The 16421-nt window shown below is 36.8% G+C and overlaps 1 protein-coding gene across 5 annotated transcripts; it reads right to left on the reverse strand.

The window, feature by feature from the left end:
• Positions 1–240: 240 nt before the first annotated feature.
• LOC132785728 (neprilysin-2-like) lies at positions 241–16127 on the reverse strand. 5 transcript variants are annotated; one of them, XM_060791952.1, is made up of 10 exons: positions 15500–15641; positions 15284–15399; positions 3478–3998; positions 3199–3413; positions 2960–3136; positions 2519–2895; positions 2284–2316; positions 1205–1614; positions 887–1137; positions 241–815 (listed from the first exon to the last, which is right to left on the reverse strand). In XM_060791952.1, the coding sequence occupies exons 2-10, from the start codon at positions 15298–15300 to the stop codon at positions 477–479; spliced, it is 2340 nt and encodes a 779-aa protein (XP_060647935.1). In that variant the 5' UTR covers positions 15301–15399; positions 15500–15641; the 3' UTR covers positions 241–476. The 5 variants fall into 5 exon arrangements, with proteins under 5 accessions (XP_060647935.1, XP_060647937.1, XP_060647936.1 ...); XM_060791954.1 differs by having other exon boundaries at positions 15571–15589; XM_060791953.1 differs by having other exon boundaries at positions 15523–15540.
• Positions 16128–16421: the final 294 nt, after the last annotated feature.

Raw genomic sequence — 16421 nt, forward strand, 5'->3', positions numbered from 1 at the left:
TCTGTCTGAACAATATGTTCAAAATTGAGCAACGGTTGTGCCACTGTTGAGTACAGGGTGACAACTTCAAAATAAATAAATTCAATAGCATACTTTCAGGTAATTGAAAATTCCAAGCGTTTTTTAAGTCAAGATGAATAAATTTCATAGCATAATTTTCGGCATTTTAAAAATCCAATGCGATACTTACAAATTGTTAAAGGATTATTGAAAACATTTGTAAACATTCATTATTCAAAATACTGGTACATAAAAACAAATTTTTATTAAATAAATGTCTTATAATATGCTCACTTAGCATAGGATACGCTAGGGGTAGTAATTGTATTTCTACGTGAGATAGGCCCTAAAACATTTTGGGCTTGTTCGTCTAGATGTCTTTGCCGATTATCTAAAATGTTCATTAGTTCACTACGAAGACACACACACACACATACAAATATGCATTGGAAATACAATCGTACAACATTTAGTCTCTACCACACTTCACATTTATGAACGGGGTTCATTGGCGAGCCTTCTGGGCACTGGAAGTCCTTGGCAAAGTCCTTCATATTGCTCAACGAACCCAACACGCGGAACTCCGATGGCGAATGAACGCCTGTAGTAATTCTCATCTTCAGCGATTCCTTACGATACTTGGCACACCAGGTCTGCCCAGCCGAGATCCAGAACATTTGTTGTGGCGTATAGTCGAGGCCAGGCAACTTTGGCTCTTGACCGTGCTTTTCCACCCAACGTTGGTAGGCGATGTACGATTCCTTGACGCCACCATTATCGGCGATATTCTCGCCCTGCGTATTAATACCGTTCAACTGTGAAAATGAAATAAAATACATATTAATAATTAAATTGATTTACAGTAAATATTAATGTTCTTCATTACATTCAAGCCCGTTAAACGTTCCGTGTAGTTGCCATACTGTTCAATGATACATTGAGCCTTCTTCAGATAAGCCTTCTGTGTATCTGGTTGCCACCAATCACGCAGGTTTCCCTTCACATCGAACTGGCGACCCTGATCGTCGAATCCATGAGTGATTTCGTGTCCGATCACATAGCCAATTGCTCCGAAGTTCATGTACTTGGGACGTTGAGCACTGAAGAAGTGACCCTGCAGAATGCCAGCCGGAAACTCTGCGAAACCGAAGATAATTCAATTATATTTTAATATCGTACGTATACGTAATATGCGATAACTTACGTATGCTGTTTTCCAGGGATGAGTAGAAGGCATTCACAACTGCTGGGCGAGCGTGACGTATCCAATCGGTTTTGTTGACGGGCAAACGCAGCTTACTGAAGGAATAGTCTGTGCCGAAAATGTTCATGGCCAAGAAGGATTCAAAGTACTTGTCAGGATTGATTTCGAGTTTCTCAAAGTATTTGGCCAGCTTCTCGTTGTCGAGCATCTCATCGGGATAGCCAATGTGTGTGGCCATGCTGTGCAGCTTCTCCTTGGCCTCCTGCTTCGTCTTGTCGTCCATCCAGTTGACCTCATCGAGGATGTCGTTGAACACGCCGCGTATGTCATTAACCATTTCCAGGGCATTGGCCTTCGAGTCTTGATGGAAATGCTTGCGAACGTAGAGCGAGCCCACGGATATGCCAAGGCTGATATTTAATATTTTTGGTTAATTGCGATTGTAATATACGATTTTTGCATGTGGTGTTGTTGTATGGTTGGTGAAACCAGTTGTAGTTGTTGTTGAAGTTTGGAGTTGTTGTTGATGGTCAGTGCATTTTTTGATGGTGGAACAATCGTGGACGTGGACGTGAAAATGGAAACATAAAAATGAGAATTTTAATGAAAACAATTAACATAAATATTGTAGATTAATAAATTAATGCACATTTGGAATTCAACAAAAGAGAATCGAAATACCATTTTGTGGAACAAAGCAAATGGGACACCTAAGATTGGATTTCGCTAGCGCTAAAACTACCATAAGCGAAACGTAAGGCGAAGCGATACAGTGAAGCCGCGCTATAACGAATAACAGTGGTTCGTTATGGAGCAACTTTACTGTGCACACTGTAAGGAAATAAAGCCAATGCATGTTTGATTGCCATCGTTTTTTGTGGGGTATCTCGAAGTCTTTAAAGAATTATGATAACGATTTAATTTGCAGTGCCTGTTGTTAACAAGTGTGTGAGTGTGCGTGTGTGTCTGTGTGTGTATGTGGCTGTGTAGATGTGTATGTGTGGGTGTTGTGTGTGTGTGAGGTATCTATACCCTGTAAGTAACTGAAATTTTGTTTGGATTTATCTGAAAATACCAACATTTCAACATTTGGTTCGAGCTCATCGACGTCACTGCAAAATCACAAAGAAATCAAACAGAAAGAAAGAAAGAATGAAAGAAGGAGAAACGAGCAAAACGAGCAGAAGAATTCACATATTGAAAACAATGGTCAAGGCATCAAAAAAACATCAGCTATCAGCTAATCCCAGACTCTCCTTCTTTAAACACTCCACTGCATCCCAACGATCCCAACATGCAACGTGCTCTACTAACCTGCCAGAGGAAATGTCGACGCACTCCTTCCAACGCGCCTCCTGCTCCTGACGACCCGACAATGCCGTGGCATACTGCAGCTGCCGCTTGCGGAACTCCTCGCTGAGGAAACCAATCGAGAAGGCGTGAATACGCCACATCATATAGTTGGCAATCACACGGTTAGGTGTCTTAGCCAGCAATTTGCCCAGCTCCTCAAAGAACGACGGCACCGTCAGGTTAATAATCTCATCGTCCTGCACATGGAGTCCCTCTGGCAACAAGGCGTTCATGTAGTCCACCCAGTCAACGTAAGGATAGGCGGCATACAGTTGCTGCGTAGTACGGGGATTGAACAGCTCGGAGGAGTTACGACGTTTCTCATTGGGCCAGGAGATCTAAGAGGGGATAAGGTTAGTTAAAGTCAACTCAGAATGGCAAAGAGCAATTTATCAGTCTTACATTGGCCAGCGCGATTTCGAATTCGAGTGATTGCAGCAGCTGTTCCTTGGCTTCATCCTTCTTGGCACCAAAGAGAACAGCAATGTCCACCATGTAATCGTAGTACGCGCTAACCAGAGTCTCATTGAAGCCCTTGACCAAGTATTCCCGACTCAGAGCCAACGCGGATTGATCCAACTGCGCAACAAGGATACAAAATTAGCTGAGTCTAGCTCACATCGTCTCTTTGTGCTACTTACGTCCATGAGGCGCTTGGTGCTGTTCTGCAGGTCAACGCCAATGGAGAAATCAATGATGTAGTCCATGCTGAAGCCGGCTTTGCGGAACTTCTTAACCTGCTCCTGCCATGTCCAGGTGTTGTCAGCGTTCCACTTCTCGCCCTCGATCAGTGGCCAGCCGCCCAAAGATTTGGCAATCTTGGCAATGGGTGTGGCACCCAAAGTTTCAATCAGTGCTGCAGAATAATCAAAAAGTAAGGTAAGTGAATTCGATGGAACACTCGTGGGTGGTGCACTTACTCTTATTCATGCAGGCTCTGTAGAGCAAGTTGGGCAGACGGAAGTGCTTGGGTTCGGTGTCTGGGCGATCGGTTGTGATGATCTCCTTCAGCTGCTCCTGCAATTTGTCCGAGATAACGCTGAAGGTACTGACGGACACCTTGTCGTCGGGTATGGTCTCCTCCTCGATGTAGGCACCGCAGGCGAACTCGTAGAAGTTATCACAAGGCTCCACCTCCGGATTGATCTTGCTGAGCACCTTGGAGGCGGTGTGAATGCACTCCTTGGTCAGACAAACGTTGTCCGGCTTGCCCTTGCTGGCCTGTTGCGTGACCGGCACCATGTTCAAGGTGGTGCTATTGGCACTCAGAGCAGTTGCCTGTGGCAGCGGCTGCGATGGCATCGCCATATTGGAGCCGCCGTGGCCGAGTCCTTTGTACAGCTCGTAGCCAAAGCCGGCGGCAATGATCGCGAAGAACAAGATGCAGAGAGCGAGCAGACCTCTCTCCATCTTGGTGCGACGGTGCCACCAGTTGGGATTCCTGCAACGCAACAAGAGAAACAAATGTGTTACTCGATGGAAAAAAAAAGAGTGCCATAAATCTCAATTAGACGACGCCACAGGCGAGAGAGGAACTGGGAAGGGGGGACGGTGGCAGGGGGGCGTGGGTGTGAAGTAAAAGTCGAGTAAATTTCACTGTGCGTCGGACTTGTTTTTGTCGCTATTTTTGCTGCCTCGTCTTGGCGTCATCCATCCATAATCAATTCACTTTTTCTTTTCGCTTTTATTTTTTTATTCGTTTTTTTTTTTTTTTTTTTTTTGCTTTAGCTATCTCCCGTTGACCATCTCGTTTATCTTGTGTGTCGGCCTCGTGCTTTGGCTCTTAACTTGTTTATCAACATTGTGCCGCTTTTGCCTTGCCCCCGTCTATTGAGCCTCTTCTGTCAGCAAATGCAAAAAGTGAACAACGAACAGTCAACACACTGTGCTACACATTTCAATTGGCAATCGCCAGAAAACTGATTCATAATTTCACTTATATCCAGTATTCTACTCTATAAAGTTAAAGCTCTTCTTTTCCTTATACATTGTTAATATTTACTATAAATTACAAACCTATCTTACTTATAATCAAATTTAAAGTAGCAAGTTAATAAAGCTGAAAGAATATTCTTCTTATTTTAGGTTGTTATTAGTAGTCAGAATAGAATTTCATTTTTTTCTATAAAGCTAAAGCTTTTCTTTTCATAATTCAATAATTATTATAAATTACCCATCTTACTTATAATATTTAAGGTAGCAACTTAATAAAGTTGAAAGAACATTCTCCTGATTTCAGGGTATTTTTAGAAAAAACCGAATTTCACTTTATTTCAACACTCTATTCTATAAAGTTAACGTTTTTCTTTTCATAACTCAGTTTTAATAATTACTATACTTATGTGTATCATATCTAATTCTATGAAGTAATCAAATTTAATTTATCAAGTAAATAAAGATGAAAGAATATTCTCTTCTGCGTAATCTCATTTCGTTTAACATGATTAAAACTTGATATTTTTAGAAAGCATTTCTATGAAAAAAAGTGCTTATTATGCCTTTCTTAAAACACTTTTTACAATTTTTGTTAACTCTGTTTAATATAAATTAGTTAAATTCATTGAAATGCACAATTCGCAGAATTTCGAAATCTAAATTCACACAATTTATATTAAATTAATGCGCTGTTGTTTCACCTTTATTATTTGAGTTCCTTATTTGCTTAATTATATATAATACTTATTGTATTCAAAATTCATAAATTGCCAACAAATATTAGAGTTATTCTGATTATATTCAAAGAACCAGTGCTTGGATTTTTTGAATATATTTCTTTGATTATCTGCCGCTTTCTCACTCCCATGCCTTTCTTTTTCTTTGAATACATCACATATATTTTTTAAGCTGATCGCAAATACTTCGAAATTGCGTAACGAACAGGAATGAAATTTGATTTGAATATGAGTTTGGTTGAACTTTGGCATTTGATGGCAATGTTTACTAATGAATATGTATGTTCAACAGTAGTTTAACTCTGTTTTGTTTGTGCATCGAAATTAGCAGCAACAATATTTGAAGCCCAAATTCGAACCAGTTGAAAACCTGTTGCACAGTGTCCCGCTCTCTAATTGCCAACTTCCTTCCGATTAACCAACGATCCAACGAGATTTGACAATTTTGCAAGAGTGGTTTTTGGTTTTTGGTTGTAATTGTTGTTGCTTTTGTTGCACATAAATAGATATCGAGCGAATGGCATGGGAAACTGGTTACATACTCGTATTGTGGGCCAGTTTGAAAAGTAATTTAACAAAAATCGTTTCAAGCTTTTAGCAGCTAAGATAAACAACACACACACACATAGTCGCAATGTAATATTAGCCAATGTATTTTTGTTGTTTTCTTTTTCAGCATTTCCGTAGCTTGGCTTTTTGCACGCTTCAATTACTTTTGAAAATTATTAAATAATAATGATGCGCACTAAAGCCCAAAAGTTATGAGCCCCGAATACGCGCTTTAATGTGCGATTAAGTCTGGGCTCTATAAATATATTTATGGCTGATTACATACATTATTATTATTCGCTATTGTGCCAAAGGTCATCATCATAACTCATTCGCCCCGTGTGCCACGCTCTCTTACTCATCATTTTCACGGTACTCGATGCACGCGAGGTTGGCACTTGATTTAGATTACAATAATTCACAAATTATCTAAATTTTAGTTGATTATATTTCTTAAATGTTTAAGTTGTTCTTGCTCGAGAACTTTATCTTTTTTTTTATGAAGATGTTCGACAGCATTTGGTTTGTTAATTAAAAGTCAACGTGACAAACATTTTATCTAGATATTCGTTGTTATTTAGCACTGTCATAATAAAAATTATAAAAGAAATAACTGGAATATGAGTTTTTAGGAATTATTTGCATGCATTTCGGTTCTTATTAAGCAACATCAATAATAATGTGAATTCAAATTCTGTGATATATGAAATTTTGGAGACACATCTGCATAAATCTTTGACAGCATCCGATTACCTAAAAACCCTAAAACAAAAAAGTACGATCAAAACTTATTTGCCGCATGTGTTTCAAGCCAAGTCAATTTATCTGAATTCCTTCAGCATATTTTGAAGATGTTCCCTCGCTCGTTAACAATTTTTATTAGTTTCTCCTTAAGTTTGTCTTCTACCTGTTGTCGTTAAGATGATTCACAGATTGATATATATACTCGAAAAATAAGTGTGTGCATCATAATCCTGTTTTGAAGCTGCAAGAAACCAGCTTCAAGAGTTCGAAATTTCATTTAAACCAGCAACGAAAAGTTTCAAGAAATTCAATTAATGCAAATTCTTTTCAACATACGCCAAGTAACATATTTGTCAGTTTATTCTATATTAGACCTGGATGACATGGCTGAGTGATCACAGTAAACGAACCACGAACCACGAGCTTCAAGTTTTAATCATATTGCAAAAAAAGAGAAAAAACTTCAACCTACTCAATCCACAATGTATCTGTAACAACAACATCTATATACTATTAGTATTCACAGCAATTATATTGTTTAATGCGGCTGAACCTTTAGCTATTGTTAACTGAACAAATGGAACATACACTAATAGTAACAACGACAACGACAACAAACTAAAATGTGAGCATTAACCTCGACACGAAATATATTTTCATTTTGCAAATTTTTTCCTTTTTTTACACGACAAATAAGTGTATTATAAATATATATTGTTGTAAATATTAAATTGAATATAACAATTTAAGGGTATTTTAAAAAACTGCGTGCTGTCGATGAAGTCAACATTTTTGTTTTTCTTGCCTCAAGCTCAAGTTCTAATTGCGAATCAAAACGTTATTTGTCTTCATGATTTGCACATCGTTTAAAACAAATCGAACAAATGCCAATTTCTATAATTAATGCCAGTAAATGTTAAACAGCAAAAAAAGAGACGTCAATGTTCAACCAGTTTACAAATGTTTTTTGCCGTTGTTTTTCACATTTGTTGAATTGTGCATTATGGAAATTGGACATCTTGGGCATAACATGGACTTCAATTCAGTTGTTTTAAAGTTGAATGACATTGCCAGAGATCACTGTACAATGAGTTGGAAATGATTCAGCTACCAATTTGGAATTCATATTTGTACTACAAGCACTCTTCAGTGTATAGAGTAAATAAGTTGAATTTAAGTAAATATAAAAACCGAATAAAACAAGTAAAAGCTGTGAGATACCCGCTACACATTTTCAATAAAAGCAAAACAGCGCGGTATTGTTTTTCAAATTTACTAAATTAATATACTGAAAAATACTGAAATACGGCGAAGTCTATATTTGGTATATCGATATACTATTACATTTAAAATATGCCATAAAAAGCATAAAATTTTTATCTGAGTGTAGTGTATCAATTTGTTTTCTTCGATTTGCGGAGCCGGAAATGGTTGCTGAGAAAGTCTAAAACAAACATTAGCTACGTGCAAAAGGACACAAGAAAAAATTATAGCTTTATCTCTTATAGTCTCTGAAAACCAGTTTTTCATACGGACAGACAGACATGTCTATATCGTCTCGGCTGTTGACGCCTATCAAAAATATATATACTTTATTATTCACTCCTTCAGCGTGTTACATACATTTTCTGAAGACATACCTACGGGCATCGGAGTCAGAAAATTATTTCGCAATTCAATGTAAATTCACATAAACAAAGAAAACAAAGAATTTAGAAGCAAATGAATGAATTCAACCGGCTGCCTCTACGAGGGGCGGAGCATAGACAAGTGGAGGTAGCTGTGTCGCTATAAAGTATCTTTGTCTCAGAAGTCGCACAGTATGGATGCATTTTTGGTAAACATTAACATTCTAAATAGTAGCCTACTGATACGTTTAGAAGATCATTTAGGCATGGAGATTTGAGGTATTTTAATCGGAGTCGGGATAACGCTGAACATACACAGAGAAGATGCTCTAGTGCTTTCTTAACTCCGAACTCATCACATTTCCTTCATTCAATTCAACCTTCATACTTTGTATATACTTATGTCTCTCTCTCTCTCTCTCTCTAAATATATATCTCTGCGCTTACTCAACTCTTCTATGCATTATTTTATTCAATTAAGTTATGATTCGACTGACTTAATCGATTGATTTACCTGCCTCTGCTCTTACATCTGCATTATCTAAGAGCCTAATTAGCCAGACGCAAATCGTGCCCGATCATTGACCACTTTGATCGAGCACGTTGCTCTTACCTCACACACTCACACACAGCATTCATGTCTCGATTCACAATTTGTATCTTTATTCAGTTGCCCGGTTTATGCAATTGTCATTGATTTTTGCATTGTCACTGTGTCTTATCAGCAGCAATATCAAATGATTCCATCTCTATTCGCATCTGTAGCTGAATTTGTATCTGTTTTGTGTGTGTGACACATCGAGAGGACTGTGTGTGTGTGAGTGTATTCGCATTTTATGTCGTATTTTATTCATGAATATATATTGTGCCCAGGTGCTGTACACTAGAAACTTTATACAAGTGTCCCTCCCCAACAAAAAAAAGTATTGGGTGGCACAGGGGCGGGGCCAAGGGGGGCAGGGGACAGGGGGCGTGTCAATAGGCGCCAGTTTCAAGCTGTGCTTTTGTCTCTGAGTTGCCCAATAAATGTGTCAAGTGCAGGCGGCGTTTTTGCCATTGACGTGACACTTTGCCGTCACCATCGTCATCGCCAAACACGTGAGTGTGTGCGTATTTATGAGTATGTGAGTGCGAGTGTGTGTGAGTGTGGATGACGTTTGGCAACATTGCTTACCTTTTGGGCTTTTATTTGTTTATTTTATTTTATTATCGATACTCTAACCAGAGGAAGTTACAACCTATTGCACAAATATAAATCTTTAAGATCTCTTGAACAACCTTGAGATACAAGATTATATATCTTGGCAGTGCATTGATTTATAGTATGGTACTATATAATTATTATATTACATGAGTGTATAAAGTATTCGGTACAAACTATTCAAACTGTCTTCACATTATTTATTTTGTTAAGACTATTTGTCATTTTAATATGCTTTTGATCGTTTTTGGTGTCCGATGTCGATGTCGTTGGCTTTATTAATATGCAACACTTTGATTGACACACAACACACTTTGAGTTTGTAGTTGTTGTTGTTGTTGTTTTTTTGGTGTTCGGAATAACGCATTTGGTGAGCACACTTCCTAAGTGTCTTGAAGTTGTTTTCTTGTGTGTTAAAGCAAATGTGATTTTAATAGCACAAGCTTTTTGTATTCCACACTTTAATCATGCTCAGTAATCAGTAATTCGGCTATACGCACTTGAATAATTAAGATGATTCGCATGTTTTTCTTTGCCGAAAACTGTTTTGATTGAGACTCAATCACATTTGAAGGGAGTTTCTAGTCACGTCAAGGAAATCAAACAGAAAGATGATTTAAAGATTCTACTCTAAAACTAGATTTGTCAGCGCTACCTTACACTAAAGTTAATGCAATAGGTTTATATTATTACTAAACTTATATAATAGTCATAATAATAATAGCTTCTTCAGAGAATCTATGGAATAACAAAAGTATCTGAAAGATACAAATGATGTAAGCTTCAGAAGAGAGTTTAAAATACAGAAAGACAAGTTTATGCGAGTCGCTTGAATACGCGTGAAATTAAAGTAAATTAAGTATTGCAAGTAGCTTTAAAATATAAAGTTAAGTTACGACCTATCTCAATAATGGGATATAAAATAAGAAAATAAATAGAACTAAAAATAAATGTAGTCTAAAATGCACTTTTTATGAATTACTATTATCATAAAATAATATAAACAAATGAATTTGCAGAGCATTGCTAGTCTTGTCATTAAAAAAAACCAACAAATATTTGAGGTCATTTGTGTAGTTTATTGGTTTGTTTTTTGGCCATGTGAGAGAAGAGTCAGATGTAAAAAAAATAAAGCAACAAATGCAGATGGGCTCGGCCTTTATAGTTTAAAAGTTGCAGTGTGGCTTTCTAGCTAGTTTTGCTTTTTAATTTCATTTCAATTGTTATTGTTGTTGTGGCTGATGCTGATGCTACGTTATTTAAATGTTTACAATGCATACGTAAAGCCCGAAACCAAAAAGCAACGACAAATTGCCTTCAAAGTGTTAATTTGTGCCACAGACACAATTACCTAATACATTTTAATTACGCCCGACTTGGGCCCGACAGCTTCAGCTGTCTTCTATGAAGATGAGACGCGCACACGAATGAGTTTAAGTTTGTTGTTTTTGTTATTTTTTTCGGGTTTCTCTCTCTCTCTCTGTCTCTCTTTTGGCACTCACTATGATTGCTTGCTTTAATTGCTCGAAATATTAGAGCTGTCATATCATTTAAGCAACTGTCTCAACTGTCGCTGCCTCTGCCTCTGCCTCAGTCGCAGTCGCAGTCGCTGCCTCTGCTAGCTGCGCTGTTGCGTGTGCGCTCATTAAAAAGCCGGAATGCAGCTGCGTAGCATTTGAGGAATTAACGGATACCAAATAGAGTACAACAAATCAATGTTCTGCGTGAAGAGGTGTCAAATACAGTTTGGAAAGCATCTCATTAATATACGTGGTATATGCAAATAAGTTCCACATACGTTCCACATCTAGAGCTTGTCTTCACTTTGCGATAATTCTGTCGCTCAATGCTCAGTTTCCCTCTTGTTGTGTGTGTGCGGATTAAATTTCTTCAAAACTTTCACTCGGCTTCAACTTGAACTTGTCTCTAATATCATTTTTTTTTTCTTCTATTGATCTTGGCCCTCAAATCAAGTGGCGGCTCAGCAGCAAAATGAAACTTTGCAATCTGTTTATCAACAGGACGCGCACAATTTGCCAACAGGAAAAAATCAGCGACAATGCAATTGTCAATGGTTGGGAAGGAGGGGGAGTATGGCTGAGGGGCGTGGCAGGAAGTTGTGGCAGTTACTTTGCTACCTTGAATAGGCCAGCCAGTCAGTCAGTGAGTGAATGGAGCAAAGATGGGGCAGGAAAAGCCAACGGAAACCCATTGAAAAACATTGAAAAGTGCAGCGAGAGTCGCAATTTCTGCACATAAATAACGGCAATATTGCAATGCTTGCCAAACTCTTGAAACCACAAAGAAACAAAAAAAAAAACAATTTAAAAAATTATAAAAAATAGATAAAACTACGAGTGAGCTGCCAAGCCAAGGGCGTCATATGTCAAAATGTCTCAACGAGTTTTTCATTGGATGTTACGACAAGTACAAGGTGCGTTTTGCATGCTAACGAAATGGAAATGTTTTCGAAACCACTTTTTTTAATACTTCGTTTTTTTTTGGGTGGGTACAAAAATGATATTGGCAATTATGGAACAATACGCATACGATTAACAATCGCCAATGGCAAGGCAAATCATTAAATATGCATTCGGCATTTAGACTATACGATAAACAAAAGGCAAGCGAAATTTTTCAACTTTTCAAAGATTGACCTCAAAAACTTGGCAAAGCATTCGTTGTAAATAAATAACATCGCTTTAAATGAGATGCACACACAACAATAAGAATAACAATTGTTTCTTGATGTTTTTAATGTATTAGTTCCTCGAGGAAGTTTCACAGCATAAAATTATGCATATTGAAAAGTTTCCCTCTAACTTGAGATGAACTTGATAAGGGGCGTATGCATACTTATATAACTCAGTGTGGTGCGAAATGTTTTCCAATTTGTTGATGAGTGTGTGTGTGGCGTGCCCCCAAGAATGTTTTCGCACAGCACGTAGCGTGGATTAATGAGCAAACATTTGAAAAAACAGTAAGAATAACAATATATTATTATTATTATTCAACTCAAGTCAAGTTTCAGCACTCAAATTGCAATAGAAGCCAAGTTCAGTGAGGCTAATTTTACGATCGGTAGCTTTCTCATAGAAGATAACTATTGTTCTAAGAAAAATTAGCAGACGCGTGGCTGATTTTCTTGTTGGTTTTGTGGGTCACGTAAAATGCTCGTTTAAATCGGAACGCTTCCCGGTTCGGGTAATTCCCTAAAAAATCCTCTTTGGTCGCATCAAATAATCGCAATTATGTGTAAACAAAACGAGTACACGTAATTTGGACTTCAATGAAAGAGTTACGAACCTTTCGAGTCGGGCTTTAGCATCCATCAATCACCTGGCTGTGACAAATCGTCGCGACGCGTCTTTTTTTATGATGTGTAGAATGAGTAATAATCATATAATGAGAGAGAAAGAAGAAGTCAAAGACCGGGCCTATTACGTGAGCTACACGCTCCAAAATTTTCTCGCAATTACGCATTTTATATACCTTGAAGTATTTGGCCCGATTTGCCAAATGATTCACGTGCTGCACGACGACGATCATAAGGAAGTGATGCACCTGCAGATCGAGCCTTAAGAATGTTATTTGTGACTGACCTCAAAACAAAGAGAGTCCATTACTTTTATTTCTTAATTTTTATTATACGAGTTGCACTTAAAGATTTGACCAAAAGTATGCAATAATTTCAAGTAATTGCCAAATTGTTTTTCCTGCATTTGTTTACTGACTTCTCAAAGTGTTAAACAAATAGTTTGTTCAATCATCTACAACAATTAGTCAGATGAAGACGTTGTCTAAAGACCTATTTCCTTATAGTCTAATTGATAAATGATTAAAGACTCAATGAATAACAATTAATCATCTGATTGAAATGCAATTAGATGACTAAAGAGTCAGATGTGATAAGATAGGTTTAATATTAATTACATCTCAAGAGATTAAAGCGAATTATTATTCACATTTCAGCTGTATTTGTTATTGTTTGTCTTTGTTAAAACGATAACCTCTATGATAGGGCAAACTAAAGAATTTTTTATAATCTCTGCCCAGATAAGTGTGACTAAACAACACAGATTCAAATATGGTAAAGACGAAATCAGTTTTCATTACAATGTATTTTATATGCGCTGTGGCCACCGCAAGTTTCACCTTCGACTGGAGAACAAAACAACCAAAAACAGAAAAGAAAACGCAAAGAAAACGCTGCCGCATGGTCAAATGAGTGACCATAATTGGCCCGTTGCAAGTTGCAGCTACTTGCTGACCACGTTAAGGTCTGCGTGCGTTTAATTATGCAATTTGAGCAAATAAGCAGCAACTGCAACAACAACAGCAACAACAATAACAGCAACCACAACATCAACAATAGCTATAATAAAAATTCTTAAAAAAATATACAAAACAAATGAGACGCCAAGCCGCAAAAAAACAAACTTAAAACAACACTTGAAAAAAATTTCAGTTCTTGACGGATTTCGCGTCGATTTAGTTGGCCTAAATACCGCTCGAAAAGAAACAGAAACAGATAAAATACATACAATCGGGCTCAGAATTTAGTCAAAGCTGTATAACCGGTAAGACGATTCCATCTATAGCCTATAGCCATCAACTACTTCGACATCACGCTAAGGTGTGATATTTTTTTATTTTGGGCCTCTACAAAGAGCTTCAATTGTGCGACTCTTCTCAACTTGGATTTTATGAAAATTGTTTTGCGAAGTGCATTAACAAAACTCACATAAACAAATGAGTAGATCGTAGACATGAGTCAGTTTAAAAATATCTCTGGACAATAAATATTTGCCCCCAACGCACCTGTGTTTTGTAAACTATTTCGATTGAAATTAATTTATCTTTAGATGTCTGCAGAATTCGATTAATATGTATTTCCGGAATACATTGAACCTTCTGCCTTTAAATATATTTATTTTTAAGTAAATAAACAATAAAGTAAATATGACGGAAATATGACAAGCACAACATTTTAGTATTTAGTTCTATTAGAACAATTGAAAAGATTCGTGTGAATGTTGAGTTAACCAAACGCATCGCAGCAATTAGAAAAAAATTACTAAGGAACGTGAGAACTTGAATTCAAACAAAAGAATCTCAGACTTTCTGGCATTGTACAATAAAATACAATAATTATAATTATTGTGCAATAACAAAAAGTTTTTACATATACATATGTAGTATATCTCAAATAAATCAGTTCCATCTTTTATCTTTTTTTTGTGACAACAGATTTCCATTAAGCCTTCTGAAGGCCAAAAAAGAGGCTCAAGAATAATTTTTGATTTATTTGAGCTACGATTTTTGGTTTTTTTTTTTTGTTTTGGGTAGGGCACATTCTCGAAATTAAGTTTGGGATTGTTTCACATGAAGCTAGAACGGACAATTCTTCATTTTATATAACTCTTAGAATTAAAAGTTTAAAAGTTGGCAAAAACGTATACAGAAATAATTAATTAATTTATTAGCATTCAACTAATTAATGAAAATAAATGCTCATCCATAGATGCTAATCGAATTCCAAATAAGTGTGATATTGTTGTTGGGCCAAAAATAAACCTGATAACAACAAAAGCCTCTGGGCCAGTTTTTTTTTCGTATTTTTTTTTATTTGTGAAAGAAAAAAAATCAAATCGAACTACCTGGAACGTGTTTTTAATAAACATGCGCAACTTTCTTTTTTTGACGCGCCAACAAATATTGAAAAATCGAATGGAAATGGGTGGCAAACTGGCTTGCAACAAAGATAATGAAAATGCAGCAGCAGCCACAGCCACAGCAGCAGCAGCAACAGCAGCAGTATTACCATTGTATTTAAAATAAATATGTGTGTATGTGTATGTGGGACAGTATTTTTGTTGGGAGTGGGAGGGGTGGTGGGGGGAAGGGTAACTGAGAGGAGACAACAACTTACTTAATGACTGTTTGCATGTTAACCGTTTTAACAATATTGACTTTAATGTCCGGCGCAAGTGGCTGTTACTTTTTAGTTGTTGTTCTTGCTTTTATTGTTAACGAGACGCTGTTTAGCTGTTAAAGATAAATGATTTTTATTTGCATTTAGTTAGCATTCAATAACATTTAAACCACAAATTATAACAGTAGTAGCAGAAGCACAAGCAAAATTTACACAACAAACAACGCTCCACACACAGCGATTTGAAATTTAACAGCCAATAAATACTATCATATGCACTCAACGTTTAATATGAACTCAACCACGAACGACGACCTACTGAACGCACAAACCGCACGCGCAATTGTATATAAAAGTTTTTGCTGAGCCCCAACACCAAAAGCACGGATCCAACTGGCCCTCCAAGCAACTAACTGTTGTGTATGCGCAAGCACATACAACAACTCAACTTAACAGAGGTCTCAAATGTTATTAACAGAATACCGGCTAATCGTCTGTTAGCTATGCGATAGTTTTAAATACGCAATAACTGCTGGCTTTACATAAGAAAAATAAAATTTTCAATTCGATAAAGAGACTATGTAATATTTTTTTTAGTAAATATTCAACACAATCAATAATTGCCATTATTTAACAAAAAGTTCAAAAAGTTGCTTGATACTTTTATTATTTTCAAACATGAACTCAGTCGATCGTTGATACGTGTACACACTGTTCATATTACAGTAAGGCCGTAATATATACTAGTTGGTATGTATACCATAGAAATGCAAGAAATATTTTTTGGTATTTTTGCGCTTCAAAGTGCCGTTACTTACCAACTCATATGAAAAAAAGTGCCGTTACTTATTTTTCGCCCACTCATTTTGTCTAAAATACGTTCTTTTTAATGCAAATTTTATCAGTGGGAGGTGAACACTGGACTAAAGAGATAAAACATGTTTTTGGGGTAGTATAGTTATTTTCGACACAATTTTTAGTACGGAAATTAAAAGAGGTTTACGATAACGCGCCACTTTCTACGCGTTTGGAAAAAAGAACTGGTATGAATCATTAAGTGTGACCAGGTGATACTTATCACAATATTCATATTTCGGCGTTAAAACTTATCTTTTATTAAATGGTTTTTTTTGTG

Source organism: Drosophila nasuta, chromosome 2R (assembly GCF_023558535.2).
Source record: "Drosophila nasuta strain 15112-1781.00 chromosome 2R, ASM2355853v1, whole genome shotgun sequence".
Lineage (NCBI taxonomy): Eukaryota > Metazoa > Arthropoda > Insecta > Diptera > Drosophilidae > Drosophila > Drosophila nasuta.

What these genes read in the sequence shown, in the direction of transcription:
- LOC132785728 (XM_060791952.1), bottom strand. An exon ending in GTCGACATTTCCTCTGGCAG is followed by an intron (nt 2,317 to 2,518) that starts GTTAGTAGAGCA and finishes GTGATTTTGCAG; the next exon opens with TGACGTCGATGAGCTCGAAC. An exon ending in CTCGAACCAAATGTTGAAAT is followed by an intron (nt 1,615 to 2,283) that starts GTTGGTATTTTC and finishes ATTAAATATCAG; the next exon opens with CCTTGGCATATCCGTGGGCT.